This window comes from Lytechinus pictus, chromosome 5 (genome assembly GCF_037042905.1).
Source record: "Lytechinus pictus isolate F3 Inbred chromosome 5, Lp3.0, whole genome shotgun sequence".
NCBI lineage: Eukaryota > Metazoa > Echinodermata > Echinoidea > Temnopleuroida > Toxopneustidae > Lytechinus > Lytechinus pictus.
This window is the reverse complement of record NC_087249.1, coordinates 20,771,274-20,790,488: the sequence shown is the minus strand read 5'-3', so window position 1 is coordinate 20,790,488 and position 19,215 is coordinate 20,771,274. Positions and strand designations below refer to the sequence as shown.

The following is a 19,215-nucleotide window of genomic DNA, read 5'->3' as shown; positions in this document are numbered from 1 at the left end:
TTTTGATACGTATGAATGACGTATTTATGGCATATCAGTACAAGCAGAGATATGGCAACTTACATTTCACCTTACCCTTAAAGGTTATTATTATTTTGTTGTTGCTATTTTACATGGCGCTCTTTGAATTCGACTGTAGAAAAAAGTGATATATATATATATACCACAATTTGAGACTATATACTACCCCCGACATAACAGTAATCTAGAGTAATTAGTACGGACTCCTTAAATAGGACCCCTATGAAATTTTGCTCCAGGACCGTCTCAACTCAAGCGTCTGGTAGAATTAAGTAAACTTAATTGTCATCACGACATATTTCCTGGCAAAGGGGGAGGGGGCACGCCCCCCCCCCCCGATACGTTTTGAAATATTTCAGAGTGGCCCATTTAATCCTATATACCAGGCATATTACGGCTATTACCCAACTCCCAAACGTGCGGGGCTTTAAGGCTTTAACGCTTTAATGAGGGGTAAATCTACTTTCCACATTCTAAGACCGATGATGATGGATTTTTAAAGGGACTTTGTTCTCGAAATGCTTGACTGCTACTTGGAGTTGAAAGCAGCCTCAGCCGCATAGCGAGAAGAATGACGCATTATCGATACACTTACAATCACTTGATGATCAACGCCCGTTCGAACAAGGAAGAGTTTATTTTAGCTGTCGGTTTCAACGTAATATTTTAAGCAATCATTTCACATCAAATTTTCTTTAATTTAATATCATAATATTATGCCTAAAAATTGACATAAATTTAGGTAATATTTGGATCAAGATGTATCTTCATTTGTATTTTTTAGCAGGAAATCCAAAGAAAATGAATTTTGATTCCCCTCCAGACAAATAGAATATTCCAAATGTAGTTTACAAACATTACAATATGGCGACGCGTCCCTAGTTCCCGGAAAATGAGCCGAGCGTTAGGTTTGAAATACTTTCTACTTTTTATTGACTTTAATCTTATGAAATTTTTTGATCGTTGTCTAAATTAATTCTTCTTCGAATTGTTCTGTTTATTGCTTGTCTTCATGAAGTTTGTCAATGTTGTATTCTGCTGTAGGCCCTACTCTTAATGTAGACAGTACCGTACGCGTACCGTACATCATAGTTCATACATGTAACGTTAGGCTTAGCAGCAGCGGCCAGCGCGGCGGGGGCCCGCATGCATGCTTGCTCGCTCGATGCTCGTACTCGTAGCTGCTGAACGAAGAACCCACCCGCTCGAGCTCGCCGCTCATGCCATGGGCATGGCCATGCAACACTATTTCTGCTTAGCCTTACTGCCGCCAAAAAAATTGTTGTATTGGAGAATCCGCCCTACCCTAAGAATATCCCGACCCTAAGACAAGTTTTTTTTTTCTATTGCTATAAAATAATCGGTCATTCATGATCATGTTGGTATCTAGAATCTAGTCATTCTATTGATTTCTAGACAGCTGGCAGTCTGTTTCGAGGAGTTTTTTAACATTTTTATTTTTTTTATTTCTCCCCGTACACAGACGGCTCGCGATCGTGCAGCCGCCATTATGATTAGGGGGTTAACAATGCAAAATCCCCCGACGGGGCTCATCGATTTTTGTCTTTATTTCAGAGAAAATCATAAAATAGATCTAGATCTATAATTATAATTATAAAAAGAAGTGGACCAAAATAAAGATTATTATTCCGTTTTGACCTGAAATGCACCAAAACGGGAAAGAAGTAAGTGCAGAGGCAGTATCTCTGTCTTTGGGGTAAAAGATTTCAGAATTTTCTGTCAGAAACTTGGGGAAGCATTTAGTGCAAGTTTAAAGAAAATCAAAGATGGTTGGGACTTGGGTGACAAGTTTTCTGGAAATTTTTGATTTGAACTTTTGAAGTGGATAGACCCATGGTGTCAATTTTCTCCCTGATTGATCAGCCCATAGATTACACAATTTTTTTCCTAGACAAAAGGAATCGCTTGGAAATTTGGCCGGGCCAAAGCAGGATTTAATAACATTATGCATAAGATTGTAAATGCCAAATGTTCCTCTTTTTTATACTTATAGTTGGATTGGAGGAGATTTTTAGACAAATGTGGTCTTGAAATCATTCAGATGAATTGTTTCTACATGTAGATCTAGACTTACAGTTGTTTACATTTGTTTTTTTTCTCCAGATTTTGCAACAGTGACGTTTAATTATCATGGCACACAGATGAAAGTATAGAAAGTCAAGGTCTGAAACACCTATATAGGAAGAGACAATGGATATGAGAGTTCGAGATCCAGGGATAATTACCTCATCACCTGTGAATTATGAGGTAGAATCAAGTGTTGGGTTTGGTTCCAATGCTAATTTGGATACAAGTTTTGAGCTGATGTCTGCCAGCCAATTACGGGATCAACTAAGGGTAAGTGATGAAATCAATTACATCTTCTTTTTCTTTTTTTTTCTCCTTCTTTTTTTAAATCTTGTTCTCCTCTTCCTCTTATTTTCTCTCCTCATTCCCATTCTCTTTGATCATTGTTCTTCTACTACCTCTCCTTAATCCCTCCATCTTTTCCTCCTCCTTGAAGGGGTGCTCCAGGCTGAAAATAATATCATTTGATTTGAACAGATGAAGAAAAATCAGACAAACAAACACTGAAAATTTGATCAAAATTGGACAAGGAATACAAAGTTATGACACTTTAAAGATCTGCATTATTTCAGTGAAGCAGTTCTGTGCATGTCTTCATGAATATTCAATGAGCAATCTGATCTATGCTTTTCACATACATTGAAGTCTGGGATAGGTCAGCAAATAATAATCCACTCCTTAAAGGGGTACTCCGGGCTGAAAATATTTATATCTATTTCTAAATAAATAGAGTAAAATTCAGCAAAATGCTGAAAATTTCATCAACATTGGATAACGAATAACAAAGTTATTGAATTAGAAAATTTAGCAATAGTTTGTGAAAATATGCACGTCATCATGAATATTGATTAGGTGGGCTGATGATGTCACATTCCACTTTCCTTTTTCTTATTTTCTTTATGTTATGTTACATGAAATCATAATTGTTTCATTTTTTCATACATGTATGAATAATGTGTCTCCTTTGTAATGAAATAAGTTGCAGCAATGAATATCTAATGCACTAAATCTGGTGTCAATCCAATTTTTTTAAGCTCTTGGTAGACAAAATTTGAATAAACCTAATTTCATATAATAAAATACAATAGAACAAGTGGGGATATGACATCATCAGTTTTCTCATTGAATATTTATGAAGACATGCCTAGAATATTCATGAAGACATGCCTAGTACTGTTTCACCAGAATAATGCAAATCTTTAAAATGTCATGACATTGTCATTTCTTGTCCGATTTTGATCAAATTTTCAGTGTTTTGTTTGTCTTTATCAGTTTAAATCATATTATTTTGAACCTGGAGCATCCCTTTAATGGAAGTCGATCTTTAATCTCTCCTCTTCTCCATCTTCCTCTGACTTCCTCTTTTCCATTTATAAGTTCATTGCTTTGAACCAGGACTTTATATACAATCAATTTCTATAAGAAAAAGAATGAATATCACCATATAACAATACTACATGTACATGTAGGTCTAACACTTACATGTACTTTGTTGAAGGGTCTTATTTAAGCTCTTTTTGTTCTGTAAATTTTTGATATATTTTATTAAACTTTCGGAATATCAGATTTTAAAGAAAAATCAAGAAATTATCCCAAATTTTCTGTGGAGCTTTGGAGCTCCAGTTATGGGCAAACTGAGTCTGTGGGCCAATGTGTCCTTTTTGAAGTCAAAGTTAGAGAAGGAAAAAACAGCATAAAATGTGCATATAACAATCCTGGCATTGTATTTGATGTGTGTGTGTGTGGAAGGGGGGGGGGGGGTAAATTGTACAGATTGTGGATCATTTTATTTGAAAAAAAAAAAGATTTTCCAAGTCATGTGTGCTCTTCTCAGATTGAAACTCCCCAAAGTCAAGTCAGTAACCAAATAACAATAACATACTCTAGAGGATGTCAACACTTGGCTAACACATTTCTCTGTTAGTCACACTTAGCTCTTGTCTGTTGTGACCCCCCCCCCCCCTGTTCTATATTGGACTTCACCTTGGGCTTGATGTCACCTTTGGCCCTGTACATACCAGGGACTTAATCCCAAGTTTACATAACAAACAAAGGACATGTACAAGATTAATCAGCAAGACTATTTGCTCAAACTTTAATACACATTTTTGGACTTCAGTATATAGCCTCCACAGCAAACTGTATGATATATGATACAGTATGATCACAATTTTTTGTAATATCAATTTTTTATTTTTTAAATATTGAAAACTGCTTAAAGGATAATTTGAATATAATAATCTTTCTTTAGATAGTTGCATTGAAGAATTTCCCTCATTCTTAGTTAGGAGTAGAAGCTGATTCACACTGGAACTGATCATAAGATTCAACATTGCTACTAGACATTGCAAGATGATTTCGGTTTTATGAATCCAAAAGTGCAGACAGTTGCTCAATTTAGAAGACTTTGAAGTATTGTCTGTATCCAAATTATCCACCCGATTAGAAATTTGGGGAGTATGATTCTCAATAAAAATTCAAAGACTTGTATCTTTCAAATTCAATATTTCATTCTTGGAGAACTATGAAGCACATGGAACAGTTTTTTTTTATTGGTGGACTTTTGCGCTATATCAGTTTATATTGCTATAGCTCATCCAGCCTGAAATGATCTTCACCAGAGATCTGTAACACAAAAGCATAGCAATTTACTGTACAGTTGATTTTTACAATTGATTGCACATAATGAAATTATAAAATAAAAATGAGCCCTGCAATCACATATCAATTTTGTGTTGACAGATTCCACCCTTCCAAAATATGTACTGATGTGTTGGCAGGTTTGTCGTGTGAAATATTCAAGTGACTTATCAATATCAGTTGGTTCATTTAATTTCCAATCACAGAGAGAGCAAGGTAAAAGAAGAGAGAAGGAAGCAGAGATAGACGTTTTGAAAAGAACAACTGGATCAAGTCTTTATGGAGGAAGCTCCACCCCTAAATCTTCCTCGCCTATCCATAGTAGAACCTACGGGGATCATGTACCAAGTAATAGCCAAGACTCAGACTCTGGAATAAGGTAACATATTTTTTTCTGTTATTTTTTAAATTGGTACATATAAAAAATATAATGAATAACATGAATTCATGTATAGAAATAAAAGCTAAATTAACTGATTTCCACTCTTTCCTCTGAAAGAGAAAGAACTTGTTATGTCACAAGAAAATAACTTGCCTGGCCCAATCTAGTTTATGAAAACATGGGATGCAATGCCTCGTTTGTCTTTTTTGTGCATTGTATGTACACGAAGTATCCTGTCCAATTATTTATCAAAGCATGGGCAGTGCTAAGTTTTTTGTGAATAATTTCAGAATACTTCTGGATGTTTCAACCTGTCCATGATTTTAATTCATATTTGTGACGTTCACCCACAGTGGAAAAACATTCTATGACAATTTTGTGTGAATTTTGTTTTCTAGTCCCCCTTCACCTCCCCCCCCCCCACCAAAAATATTTTCATATTCTTCAGAAAAAAAGTAAAGACTTTTTAAAGCTAACAATTTTTTGTAACGTGTTATTAGTTAAATGTATAAATGAATGAACTTTTTGCTTTATTTCTAGCCATGGTGGGTCAAGGAAATCCCCCTACCACCATTTGACCCCGCCCTATCAATCAAGCTCGCTCCCCCAAGTCTCCAGTCACACTGCCTATGGGAGCCACTCATCTGCTGCACCTACCATGCCCCGCACCGTTCGGTCATCCCCCTATATCTCCTCAGGCTATGATGGCATAGGAGGAGGAGGGGTGTTGCCAGGGGGTAATACCAGCACAAGTGAGTTCTGGAATACGTCCCCGTCGTCAATGAAAAACATGAAAGATGCTATGTATGAGAGTGAGCAGCGGAGATTGGCTTTGGTTGAGAAACTGAGAGAAGCTCATGACACATTGCAGGTTTGATTTTAATTTTTTTTCTTTCTCTTTCTTTTCTCTCTCTCTCTCCCCCTCTCTCACTCTCCTTCATCACACACGTATTCCATTATACATGGCATATTTATTAAATTCCTTCATTGTCATGTTATTGATAAGTGCTAATATAAAAACAAAATTTTTAGCAATATTAAAAGTGACATAAATTGACAATTGTATTATCTTTTCAACAGCATATCAGAAACTTGATCTCAAATTGATTGACAATTCTCAAGCGCTCTCTCCTTCCCTGTCTGTCTTGTATCATTATCATTATTATTTACATAGAACAAGACAAACATCTGTTGACTGTTTCATTTGAAAATGTAATTATGCATAGAAAATGGGGTGTGGGTGTGATCCCTGAAGAGTGAAAATAATTGAATCACCATTATTCACCTTTAAATACCCAGACTTTACCTTTAATAATGTTTATTTGATAGAATCAGACAGAGAAATTGTGTAACAGTGAAGGAATGCTGAACGATACTCATCATACATTATCAAGTCTATCGGCAACAAATGAGGTAAGACCCAGTATACCATTTCGATTTTCATATCCACCTAGGTTTAGAATGTTTTAAAAGGGAAGTTCACTTCGACAATAAGTTGGTTTTTATAAGAGCAGAATAATTATGGAAAAATATTGGTAAAGTTTTGATAAAATTCAGAATTTTAAAGTTTTATCATGTGACATCTTAGATGAGTAGGTTCTCTATATGTGGTATGATATAAATTCCCCAAAATGATATTTTCTCTAAAATTGAAAGTGATTTTATTTGGGAGGTGGATATATCATCAGACACATCATTTCACACTAAGAAGAAAAATATTCATATTCACTGTTTTTCATTACGAAATTGAAATTTATGGAATTATTAGTATAAATGATATATTGGGGAGCTGCTCGCGTATGACGTCACAAATTAAAAACTTTCACATCTTAACCCTAACTAGGCCGGGCTTTTTTGGCTGTTCTGTGGCCGGGGGGGGGGTTGATTCAACCCCCCCCTGAGATCTCGGCCGCCGATCGCGCGAGCTCCGCAAAAATTTGCACGCTGGTATGGTAAAATTTTCAAATTTAAAAATTTTATATGAATTAATTATGCTAATTTATGCATAAATCATACTTTTTGCTCTAATTCACTAAATAAAGCTTCTAGAATGCTAATTTTTTGGTAAAAATATTCTTTGTAGCATTCTTAACAATGGCAATTGAAAAAAACTTCGGTTTGGAAATCAATTTCTTATGTATTTTATTGTTTTATGAATTTCTTATGTATTTCCTTGTTTTTCAACCTTTTGCTTTTCTTTGTTTTTTTCACCAGATTTATTGCACAACCTTTTTGAAGCATAATTATGCTAAAATCAATTGCTTTCAGCTGTTTAAAGTAAAAATAATCATATCTTTATGAATAAGATGAGAAAACTCAATTTGCATTGACTTTGTACACAAAATAACGTTTCGGAACAATTTTGGGTCTGACATGCACTTACAAAATGTTGCGTAATTTCGGAACCGCGTACCCGGGCATCGTAAATTTGGTCTTAAAAGATGCGCGAGACTTAAAAGTATAAACTCTGCAAGTGACGCGGTCGCGCGGCGGAATGATCGCAGAAAATGTTGAGGGGGGGGTTGATTCAACCCCCCCCCCCCCCGGCCATTTTAGGGTTAAGATTTATAGCTCTCTTTTTCTTTAATGTATTTTCATGCAAGCGCTTAGAATCGAGCCCCAACCTTGTGATTTATAGTCTGGATTAATATTCAGAAGACAACAATTTACAATGGTGCTATGCTTATTTTTTAAATCCTAGGCCCTTCAGAAGAGATTAGTAGAAGTCCAGAAAGAGAGAGACTGTTCTGTGACAGACAAAATGGATGCCTTGAGACAACAAGGTCTTCTTCAACAAAGGTTTGTATTTTCTGTTCTCTTACCATTATCTCATTCTAATACATGCAGTGAGAAAACTACATTTACGCCCTTCTTGCAATAAATGGACAATAACATATATACCTAGTGTCCGCTGTCACAATTTGCGCCATGATTCAAACAGCGTACTTAATAATAGAGTAATCGTAGTGATCTTATCATCAGCTCAGTCGTGGCAATCCTATTGATATTACAAAAAAATTTAATGGTTCAAAACTTTACGTTCAGTTACGAAAGGCCAGTAGTGAGAACGAGGTATTACACATGTTTGGGTGTGAAAAGAAGCAAAACAATAAAATTCTTTCATACATGAGGGGGGGGGGGGGGAAACTTATTTTTTTCTTCCTATTTTAGAAAAAGCGTTGTAAAAACAACAAAAGATGCAAATTTTTATTTGTCTATTATATGACCTGTCCACTCTCGTCAAGACTTTGTTCAAGTCATTGCTTGCATATTTTAAACAGATCCTATACTGGAGTGAGGATAGATCACAGAATTCATTCATGTGCTGACATTATTTGTATAATACCCATTAGCCATTTCCCAAGCCCTTTACTCATTATCCAATAAATATTCTTGTTATAATGCCCATTTTCCATTGTCAATTTCCCAACCCATTACCAATTAACCCATTACAAATAACCTTTACCAATTACCCATTATAGATTTCTTATTACCTGTTATCAAATACCAAGTTTCCAATATCCATCATTTACAGTGTGTTTGAGACAGGTCTGTAGATTTTTCCTGTACATGTAGTTTGTGAAAGCCAAGGTAAATTTAGCTGTTCTGTTCCCTTGCAGGGTGGTTGATCTGGAGCAAGAACTAAAGAGCCTACGGGCTGGTAACTCTGCTCTCCAGGCCGAGAACCGGAAACGGGATGTCCTGGTAGATCAGACGTCTCGAGCTATGAGTCTCTTGGATGAAGAAAACAAGACATTTCAACAGGTGGGTCCTGCAATGAATCCTCAGTGTTGCCTCTCAGTCACGCCAATGAAACCAACTCCAAACCAACCGATTGTATATCGTTGAAAATAACCTTTTTTTTCTCAGTCTGGAGATGGTTTCTTCAGGGAGCCTGCGACATATGGTCTCCACATCTCTAGGAGAGTCTTGGTGAATAATTCTTTACCACATCTTGGTATTAAAGAAAATATTGTTATTTGTACATTTTGTAATCTTATTGTACATCATTATAAAACTGTTTGGTATGAAAATAGTGTGCCATAGATTTGAAAATTGACATTCATTTTTTGTTCCCATCTTTAGACAAAAGACACTATGTTGAAGGAAGCCCTTGCCTTGAAAGAATCCATCATGATTGCTAAGGCCAAGAACGAGAAATTGGAATCCGAAGTGAGAGAATTAGAAAAACTCAATGAGGTAAGCAAGAATCCTAAGAATTGTAAAATAAAACTTATCATTAATTGCAACTCTGCCACTAGGGTAAAATGTCATACCAAACCAGCTCAACTACCAATGAAAACCAAGGATGTGAAGTATGTCATCAATTGCATTTTTTTTGGCAACAGGCCCTGAGAGTGTTTTGCCAAGCTTTTGTATGTTTTTTTTTTCTGGATCGTGAATACTTGGTTTAAAACCACTTGGTCTAACTTCAAGATAAGATGTCTACAATTATTGGCCTGCATTCTAAAGTCAGGTCTAACTCTGCTAAAATTATGGGAAGCCAAACATGTCAATATTGTTATTAAGTTGTTTGTTTCTTATATTTACTGTGCTCTTTCCTGATTCTTCAATGGTGAAGACAATCATCTATTCATACTTCCTAGACAATTATGAATGATTTTAGAGCCAAATGAGCTGAAATATGATGTCTCTACTGTTAGTGATTTATGAAACAATTGGTTATCCACACTTAAACCACAACTTTAAACCTGAATTTAAGTTAAACCCGACTTCAGAATATGGGCCATTGTGTTTAACCGTTTTTATCCATGTTTTATTTTTGTCTAACTTTTTGTAATTACCAGAAAGTTAAATAATGATTTTGGTGCATTATCACATATAAAGCCGCAAATGGTGATGAAATACTTTAAAGAACACTGCATTTCTATCAAATAAAAACTATGAAACTATGAAATAGAAATCCTGTTGCACCTGTATGCATTAAAGTAGAATGTAAAGTTGAAAGATAATAATATTTTATATTTTTCTATATTCTGTTTTATATTAATCTTTTGTCTTTTTGTTTGCCAGAGCCGTGAGATGCTTGCAGCAAGAAACACAGAGCTTCACGCCTACCTGATGGACGAGAGACGGCAGGTAGCTGAGCTCATGCATCAGGTTGATCTGCTTAAAGGAGATTTCATGAGAGCCAGTGAGGTCAGTCTCAATCTTCACACACACTTTTTATGGACTAGTGGTTAGGGCATGTTAGGGTCTAAAACCTTTTGGTCTATTTTTTTCTAGATGGGCTATTCAAAGATTAAGAGGTAAGACTTCAATCTTCACTTACTCTGTACCACAGTCTAGTGGGTTATGGATGTTAAGGTGACAGTACTGCAGTGAATGACAAATTTGTGGGTGTAAGCAAATTTGTTTTGAGAGGCACTGTATATATATATAAGGTAAATACTAATTGAAATTTGTGAGAATTTATAAGTGACTTCTTTTCATTGTGCTAATTTGTTTTCTTTAGGAGAGAGATGTTTTCCAGAGTAGAGCCATAGACCTAGAGGATAAATGCTCGGATCTGAATGCTCGATGTGTCAGCTCATCGGCCTCCAAGGAAAGACTGATGCAAGAGAAGTTAGACCTCCAGCAATCACTCAATCATACCATGCATGAGAAAGAAGATCTCATTAAGGTAAAGAAAATTAGACTTAGATTTCAGCGAAAAAGCACTGACATGGTGCTCCATAAAACATTTCTGTGGTCATGAGATTGCATTGTGGTTGAGAAATTTTACAAAGTGATCGGAAGAACACCTAAGAACCAAACCATGCATGAGTGAGAAGACATCATTAAGGTGAAGAAATCTGACACCTTAGACCTAAAGGTAAACCCAAAGTTCTAGGGAGTATTTTATGAGATAAATAGTCAGTGATCTTCACTAACTTTATTAAAGCTAAATGAACGTAGTTGCAATAAAACACTGATTTCGTGAGAAAGTCTGTAAAACCAAGGTAAAGTGTCGATATATCATCGTGGATCTAGATCTGGCACAGTTACATTTCTGAACTTTGTGAAATCATAATATCTAGCTAAAAAAACGATAACACTGAAGATCGCCAACACAGATAGGCACACGTGGGACAGTGTATTATCATTGCTGGAATAAAGACCCGACGGAAGTGACCGAATCCGCGCTTATTTTGCTTATTTCTCAGCAATTACACAATTTCTTCCAGAATCCTTTGGCACATATTTTTTTATTCATTACAAACAGACACTTTGGTGATCATCATATTAAACTCTGTAAAAAGTCATTTTGAGATCGTTCCCACAACTGGAATTTATCTTTAATAAACTACTGTTAATCCTTGCATCTGATTGTCTGAGAGCAGATTAGTCAGAGATGAGCTGACATGGTGCTTCATGAAACCTGGTCATGAAATTGCATTGCGGAGGAAAAATGTTTCAAACTGATTGGAAAAACACCTAGGAATCAATCTATCCATGAAGAGAAGACCCCAAAGATGAAGAAAATCTGACACCTTAGACCCTAAGTTCTGGGGAGCATTTCACAAAACATATAGTCAGTGATATATGATTGTCATAAGCTCTGCAAATCCTTGCATCTGATTGGCTGAGAGCAAATTAGTTATTGAAATTAACTGACTAAAATTGTCATGAAATACTTCACTGGAGTCCCTCCTAATCAACGGTCAATTTAAAGTTCTCTTTTTTAGTACTTTGTGATAAAAAACACCTCGTGATAAAAATATTATCATTATTTTAAGCACCTTTGCTACTGACTCTGCCTGAATTGACAGTCTTATTTGAAAATGTAGTATTTGTGTTCTGCTGTTTTTATACATCACTGTAATTTCCTCCAAATCCAAGAGCTGTTTCTGATGTCTGTTTCAATTCAACCCATTACCTTATCACAGACATACCTCTCAAAGCCCCTCCGCATTTCCTCCTTCAGCCTTTTTAGGGGATAATCTTATCTTTGTTTCACGTCTCTCTCCTCAGATCAAACAAGACATCGATAGCCAGCTAACCCAGGCCCAGCTATCAGTCACTCAACATAAGCTTATGGTGGATAAGAAGGATGAAGAATTAGAAAAACTGGAAGAGGAGCTCAATGCAACTAAAAAGGTATGAGGACATCAGTTGTGTGTTTGTAAAGGAAATGCCAGGATCTTTAAGTTTTTACTATGACTATTTAGAATAACTTGGTAGTCCAATCAGCTCTTGAATTATCATTCATGACTTTTGTAATCTGAATAGGGACTTACAAGTTTGCAAATAGTTTGCAAAGGTCCTGCATATTTGACAAAGTTTATGAGATATGTTTGCAAACAAATCACAAAGAAAAGCATCCCAAGATGAAGGATGTGGGAAATATTAACAAGTTTTTGAAAATGTAAAAAATGATTTATATTAAATGAAAAACGATTCCCGCAAATTATTTCTCGGGGCTTCCAAACCAAGCTCACATTGGTACACTTTTGCCATGTTAAATGTGACTGTAAGACTATGCCAATCTTTTGAAAATTGTATCCTTGTAAAATGTTCATGAGCCCATTGAAAACCGCACTGAAAGAAATGACAATATACACTTTCATAGCAACATGAGCTGTATAGTTATTAACGGATGATTCGTATTTTTGTGACAGGTAAGTGAGGTATTGTCAACAGAGCTTTCGCTGGTAAAGAACAATCAGGAGAGACTTCAGGAAGAATTCAAACAGCTGAACGCTGACAAGAGAGCCGTAACTCAGCAGCAGTCTTACTGGGAAGGGGAGGCAAGAAGGATAGCAGGGGAAAGGGATATCCTTACTAAGGTATGTATTATAGCAAGGGTAGAAATCTTGGCCCCGTCTTACAAAGAGTTACGATTGATCCGATCAATCACAACTATGGATGGCCAGCAACGTCAACATCTAAAATGCAAATTTGTTCAAAATATTTTCTAGGTAATAATGTATATTCATACATTCATCATTCTCTTGAAGATTCAGTGTGATTTTCCTTGCTTTCTAAGGAGATACAAATTTCCTGCAGAAAAATTATGGTATGGATGGATTTCCACACAGTTGAGATTGATTGGATCAATGATAACTCTTTATAAGACGTGGCCCTGACTGGTCTATTTACTGGTACTACAGTTACACCAATGAAACCGACCCCAGCTTGATAAAAGCTATCACATTAATTTTGAATGGCATACCATTGGTTGGTTTGGAGTCGGTTTTATTAGTATGACTGTAACACTAGGTATGAGATAGAACTTTGAAGTATTGTATGCTATTGATGGGTGGGTGTGGAATTACATGAGGAGTCTAAACAGGGAGAAGTGAGTGGAGTTTGTTTGGGAGATTTTCCTTAGAGGAAGAGAACAAAGGTGTTAAGAGAGAAAGAGAAGAGGGGTAAATAAGAAAAGAAGGAATATGAATATAAATGAAGAAAAGAGGGGGAGGAGAAGAAAAATGAAAGAGGGGGGAAGGAAGAGAAAGAGAGCAAAGGTTTTCAGAGAGAAAGAGGGGAAAAGGAGACAGGTTAGGAATATGAAGGAAGCGAAGAGAAAGAGGAAAGCAGAATGAAAGACAGGAAAGGAAGAGCACATGAGGGAAGAGGAGGGGAAGGAGGAAACGAAGGAGAGGAGAAAAAGAATACTACAGATCGAAAAAGATGTAAGGAAGAAAGGACTGTAAGAAGATGTGATATATTCCAAAATTAATTTCAGCTTTCAATTGCTAATATGCAGTGTCTTTTAATCACATTATTTCTCATTTTCCTTTTCTCTTTACAGGCCATGGAACAGTTGAAATCTGATTTCATGAAGGAGAAAGATCAGTTTGAAGAACAGCTCCAGTCTCACAGGGAGGGTACCAGGGAAGCCAGGAGTGAGAAGACAAAGGCATCAGCTAGGGTCCAGGAACTAGAAACGGTAAGTGGTTCTAGAGAAGATAAACCTTTAGAAAGCTCTCTAGTGACATAACTTCCAAACACTTATGAGCTGCGTTCTCTCCCTTGTTCAGTATCAGTAGCAAAATTGTGAAAATGAATATGAAGATGAAAATAAATAAGTAATTATCAAACATTTTGTACATGTTTTGAAATTCCAGAACTGTATGATTGCAAAGTTTATGGGTGGGGCAGGGACGGGGGCTGGCCTTGACTTGAAGCTTGTGCTTCATTAGAGACCCCAAAACCAAAACATGTTGCAAGGGAAAGAACATATATTCGACCTACAAAAAAAAATGTTATTCTTTAGATATAAGTTCATGATTTTATTCTTTCCTTGATGTGCTCGATTCCAGATGCTTCACAGAGCTAATGAAGATCTGAAGGATGCTACTCTAAAGCAGCAGGAAGAGATGGAGGAATGGAAGGGCTCCTGTGATAGGCTGTCTAGCAGTGTGGCTCGCAAGGAGAACGAATCAGCAGCCCTGAAAGAAAAGCTCAGGGAGGCCAGTGATCAGGTAAAGTAGATGGTACAGTGATGGCCTGTGTTTATTGACATGTGTTCTGTTATAGCGATGTCATGTATCATATTACATGTACATGATGTGAGATATCATCACCTAAGTTATCACTGAGGGTGTTATTTATGATAATGATATAGTCAAACCTTTATTTAAAGACAGCCCAAGGGAGACCAAAAAAAGTTTGTCAGGATTTGGTGTATTAAGACACATACATACAATGCATATTTCTGTGGGGAATACGATTCTTGGGAAATCAAAATCATGATCTTTTTAATTAGTGATAGATGTAGATTGTGGTTACTATTTAGACCCGGTGGGTGTTTCATAAGCTGTTTAATTTACAAGTGACTTTATGAATGATCCTTTCTTGTGGTAAATGATATACATCAGACTTTCATTGATGTTGAATTAGCGCCTGAAAAGGATCACCAGTCGTTTGTGAAGTCTATTGTAAATAGCTTGATGAAACACCTACCAGAACCAGTAATACTTGGTTTTTGCACAGCCAATTTCATAATCTTCTGTGTGTTAAGTACTAGTATGATACTGACTGGCCTTGGGGGGGGGGATTAGTGAATGTTGTCTATAACAGAATCATATTGTCCCAAGTTTGATAAGGGCAGTATGGTTCTAAGGACAATGGTATAAATTTCACAGCTCATTCTATCTAGGAAGAAGTTTTTGACCTGCATTGAACAGTAGGCTTCTCATGATGATGAGTATTGGTGTGCAAGTAAATCGTTCAAATTACCATCATCTCTTTCTTATTCAATCTCTCTATCTGTGTTTCCTTCCCCCCTCTCTATCTCTTTCTGTCCCTCTCTGTGCCCCATGATACTTTCCTCTTCCTCTCCTAGATCTCTGAGATGCGAGCCCAGATCCAGTCCCTTGAGAATTCTGTTGAGGAGCTGAGCCGTTTCAAGGAGACAGCCAGTGAGCTGGAGGAGGAGAACAAGAGACTTGCCCAGGAGCATGGTGAAGATCAACAGGTCATCCAACTCTTGGAGATGCAGAAGACTATCCTGTCTAAGCATCAGGTGACTTTTTTTTGTTTGTGCAATAATTATATATTGGCTTTTTAGAAGAAAATATATGGGGAAAAAAAATATGGTGTGGCGTAACCGGGCTCTGCCTGGGTAGCATTCAGTTGTTTTGCAGCCTCTCAAAAAAATGGTCTCTTACCAAAGTCTGCTGGGCATAGTTGAACAAGAAGCAAACCTGCAGATTGGGGATAGATCAACTAGGACTAGATTACCAAGATCTATTGTTCTAAATTTAAGAATGGATTTAAACCAAATATACTAGAATGCTAGAAAGTATAGTGGAAATGTCTTCATCCTCTTATAGAGTTGCAATATACTATTTTCCTTGAAACATACATGTACCTGTATAAGAGTGCTTTTTGACAGACATTGACTTATTGTTCAAACATGTATCATATGTAATTTGTTTTTGTTGTTCTGCTCTTAAGCGCCTTGTGCATCTAATAAAAATGGAAAGTGCGCTATACAAGTCTTATGTATTATCATTATTATTTCCTTGGGGCTTAACCCTGCAGAGAAAAGTAAATGCCAGACATGGATAGGTAATTTCTCACAGTATGGTACATTTTGTAAAATGAAAAATTACTTTTAACTTTTTTTACTTTTCACTTTTAATATAGACTACTGGAGTACCCAAACAAGCAGCTGAGAAGCTCCAAGCTGAAATAGATCATCTGAAAGCAGAACTTGGTTTGTCTGAGTAAGTAAGAATATTGTTTTCTTGGTTTTCTCCTTGTTTCTCTTCTCATTTGGTTCTTGACAGATTTCAGAAAATTTTGTGTATACAATAAATCATTGATGAGAAAGAGTAAACCTTTGCCCCCTCCCTTCCTCATTGCTTATTGATTTAAACATGCTTTTCTGTTTATTATCATTATTATTTTTTTTTTGGGTGGGATACACATTGTTCTTTACACTGTAAAGTATTATATTTCGGATCTTATCCTTTACATGCAGCATAGTTATGTAAAATATATTATGTAATGATAATGATATGGTATGATAATGAAAGTGATAGAAAAAATAACAGTGAAAATTGTATAAAATAATATTAAGGCCTATAGAACACCACATTTCACTGTAGAAATTATAAGGATGCTGAAAAACAAGAAGAAAAGCATGAGGAAGGAGAAAGGGAAGAAGAAAAATAAGATAAGGAAGAAGAAAGGGAGCAACAAGAAGACGGGGAAGGGTGGGGGGAGGAAGAAGAAATAGTAGAAGTAGGAGTACATTTGACCCTATGTATGGGACAGTCTTAAAACGATTTGTCTCTGTTTTATATTTCATATGAAAAATTGTTATGTTCTCCAATTATATCTATTCATCAAGTGAAAAAAATGGAGATAAATGGGGTTACGACATACCAATAAAAGGGTGATCGCTTCACTAGGATAAGAAAATGGACGAGATGAAGTACTGAACTATAGATAGAAAACCAAACAAAAATAAAAACCATGCATATTTGAAATATTTTATCTCTGATGCAGAGACAAGATAGAGGAGTTAAAGGAGGAGTTATCTCGGGAGAGAACGCCAGGTGGCTATCGATCAGCTCGGGCCACACCCATTGCCTTTGATCGAAGCACTGACCAGGATGATCATATCAAGAACCTGAAAGAGATGAACAAACTCCTGCAAGAGAAGATTAGCAAGGTAAGAAATTCTATTGACTGTTATGCTATCTCTAACTTGTAGTCAATCCTTGCGCTCATGTTGCACCCCTATTGTAATGTCACTCCTCTGCGTTAATCCTGAGAGATAGGTTGGTAGCAGTGTACTAAACCATGCAATGGCTCATACATCAGTATTCCTCTCATAGTCTGACTGATTACAAATCTCATTTAATCACTACAGTTTCCTGGGATCTTTCTGCTTTATGGCTGGTGGGCTGATAAAACCTCGTACCTCAAAATTTGAGTATTTTTTATGACAGCTCAGAATTAGCTAGATTTCAGAGTTATAACATGGGTAGCAGAAGAGTCCTTCACAGGTATCAGGAGACTGTTTTGAGGCAATAAGAGACTGCCACCATTTTTTTTTTTTTATATACAGCCTTTTCTGAGCTGCCCTCAAAATTTTTCAATTTTGAGATACGAGGTTTTATCAGCCCACCAGCGATATATTCATTCTTTCCTGCACTTAAAATTCATCATTCAATTAGATACTTGATTTTCTCATTCTCACAAAGACTTACTAGATTATTGATTGGTGACATATGTTTTGTCCTTCTTCAGCTTGAAGCAAGCCTTCTGCAGCAATCCCTGCGGGCCAAGGCAGCCGATGACATGGAGGTCAGGAATCGTGACCTTGATGAACAGGTCAGGTCAATGAATGACCTTAATCAGATGCTTGGAGAGAAAGTGAGCCGACTTGAGAAGGACAATGCAGAGCTCATGATCAGGACGCCGAAAGAAGATTGGGTGCCCAAGTTCGATTATGATACGTAAGTTGATCTCTGTACCTGTACACTCACACATTCATTCATTCATTCAAAGGCAAGCATGTGGAGGCGTCTTGGTGTAGTGGTTCTGGCTCTTGCCTTTCAATCGAGTGGTTTGGGTTCAAATGATCATCCCGGCATTAATTTTCTTCAGCAAGAACTTTTTCCACATTATGCTGCCCTCAACCAAGATGAGGTGAATGGGTGATACCATGTATGAAGAAATAATGTTTTACAAATACCCAATAACTAGATTTCAGTAGGCAATGTAATTTTGTTACACTATTATCAGTAAATTCAGATGGGTGTAAATGATTATGATAACTTGATAAGGCTGTGCTATTTCCCATCCTCAATGCATTATTCAATGTTTCTAATACAACGATTGCATTATTTCATTTGTTTCAAATTGTTTTAAATACTGCAGTACTTTATTTCACTTGTTTATTTGCAAATGCATTGTGTTTTTCTGCTTCTATTCTGTGTATTTAAAAGAGAAAATAAGATGAGGAGTTGGGGGGGGGGGGTGCTAAGCAATGAATCTTTCAAATTCATACAGGATGATTAATAATAATAATAATACAGGTATACTTAGCCAGTGAAGCCACTTCAGTTCTGAAAACTGTTCTCCCAGTGGGCCCTGCTATTATTATTACCCTGGCTTTAGCTGGTACACTGGAAATTCCATTAAATGTTTTTGTTTGTTTTGTTTGTTTTTGTTTTTTATTTTAAATACATATCAAATGTCTGTATAATGGTTTTACTTGTAGGATTGAGAAGGATAAGATCAAACTTGAAGCGGACTATGAGATCTTGAAGGCTGAGTATGCTGAGCTTGAGGCCAGACATCAAAAGTTCCTTCAGGACCATCTCTCCAGGACTCTGGACTCTTCAGGTCTAGGACTATCCCTCAGCAACCTTGATAGGAGAGGTGAGTCATGTGACGCCCACTTCATCTTACTTTCTGTTAGGTCTCTTCCTACATGGTCTAGTCCTATTTCGTCAGTTCGTCTACTAACCTTTTGGTCTAATTGCCATGTAGCCCTCTTCCTATATTGTCTGTTATTATCGGATAGGCTATACCCCTTTAATCTAATGTCCACTTGGTCCAACGCCACTTAGTCTGTGTGGTCAGTTGCACTGTTTTTAACCAAATTTTTTTTA

The 19,215-nt window shown here is 36.5% G+C and overlaps 1 protein-coding gene across 6 annotated transcripts in view; it reads left to right on the top strand.

Annotated features, from left to right (window-relative positions):
* The first annotated feature begins 580 nt into the window (after positions 1-580).
* The window catches only part of LOC129261676 (putative uncharacterized protein MYH16), a 44,572-nt gene continuing 25,937 nt past the window's right edge, over positions 581-19,215 (top strand). For 5 of the 6 annotated variants that reach the window (XM_064099989.1, XM_064099991.1, XM_064099987.1 and 2 more), the window contains exons 1-19: positions 847-929; positions 2,146-2,379; positions 4,956-5,128; positions 5,672-6,002; positions 6,461-6,544; positions 7,833-7,930; positions 8,752-8,896; positions 9,218-9,331; positions 10,166-10,291; positions 10,608-10,775; positions 12,107-12,232; positions 12,754-12,921; positions 13,890-14,027; positions 14,401-14,562; positions 15,426-15,605; positions 16,232-16,311; positions 17,099-17,264; positions 17,846-18,054; positions 18,822-18,982. In XM_064099989.1, coding sequence (XP_063956059.1) covers positions 2,233-2,379; positions 4,956-5,128; positions 5,672-6,002; positions 6,461-6,544; positions 7,833-7,930; positions 8,752-8,896; positions 9,218-9,331; positions 10,166-10,291; positions 10,608-10,775; positions 12,107-12,232; positions 12,754-12,921; positions 13,890-14,027; positions 14,401-14,562; positions 15,426-15,605; positions 16,232-16,311; positions 17,099-17,264; positions 17,846-18,054; positions 18,822-18,982 — 2,776 coding nt within the window. In that variant the 5' untranslated portion in view covers positions 847-929; positions 2,146-2,232. Of the gene's footprint in view, positions 680-846; positions 930-2,145; positions 2,380-4,955; positions 5,129-5,671; positions 6,003-6,460; positions 6,545-7,832; positions 7,931-8,751; positions 8,897-9,217; positions 9,332-10,165; positions 10,292-10,607; positions 10,776-12,106; positions 12,233-12,753; positions 12,922-13,889; positions 14,028-14,400; positions 14,563-15,425; positions 15,606-16,231; positions 16,312-17,098; positions 17,265-17,845; positions 18,055-18,821; positions 18,983-19,215 lie in introns of those variants that run through there. The other variant, XM_064099990.1, reaches the window with a different exon arrangement.